General features: G+C 55.1%; 1 protein-coding gene across 1 annotated transcript in view; it reads right to left on the bottom strand.

The window, feature by feature from the left end:
* The window catches only part of RNF123 (ring finger protein 123), a 47,844-nt gene that overhangs the window by 20,782 nt on the left and 26,757 nt on the right, over positions 1 to 305 (bottom strand). The window contains exon 27 of the mRNA XM_035901571.1: positions 129 to 203. Within this exon, the coding sequence (XP_035757464.1) occupies positions 129 to 203 (75 nt within the window). The remainder of the gene's footprint in view (positions 1 to 128; positions 204 to 305) is intronic.

Below are 305 nucleotides of genomic sequence, written 5' to 3'. Positions count from 1 at the left end.
TACAGGAAGGCATAAAGCACTCAGCAGATTCAGCAGGTAGATCCCAACAGAAGTCTGGTGAGCCACCAGCAGTGGGCCCAGCCAAACCTGAAACATCATCACCCCAGAGCAGAGAAGTGCAGCTTTACCCGTGCCCACAATCCTCGAGTCAGCAAAATGCTTGGCCAGGATGGCAGCGAGGCGCATCAGGGTCTCTTCATAGCCTGAAAAGAGAAGAAGGGAGCAGAGGTCACACCAACGTCCCGATGGGCAGCCCTGTGGTCCCAGCATGCCTGTGAACATGGCACAGGCCATGAGATTCATTC

Source organism: Egretta garzetta, unplaced genomic scaffold, assembly GCF_000687185.1.
Source record: "Egretta garzetta isolate BGI_Z169 unplaced genomic scaffold, ASM68718v1 scaffold1141, whole genome shotgun sequence".
Classification (NCBI taxonomy): Eukaryota; Metazoa; Chordata; class Aves; order Pelecaniformes; family Ardeidae; genus Egretta; species Egretta garzetta.
The sequence above is the reverse complement of the archived record's forward strand: the minus strand, read 5'-3'. Positions and strand labels throughout refer to the sequence as shown.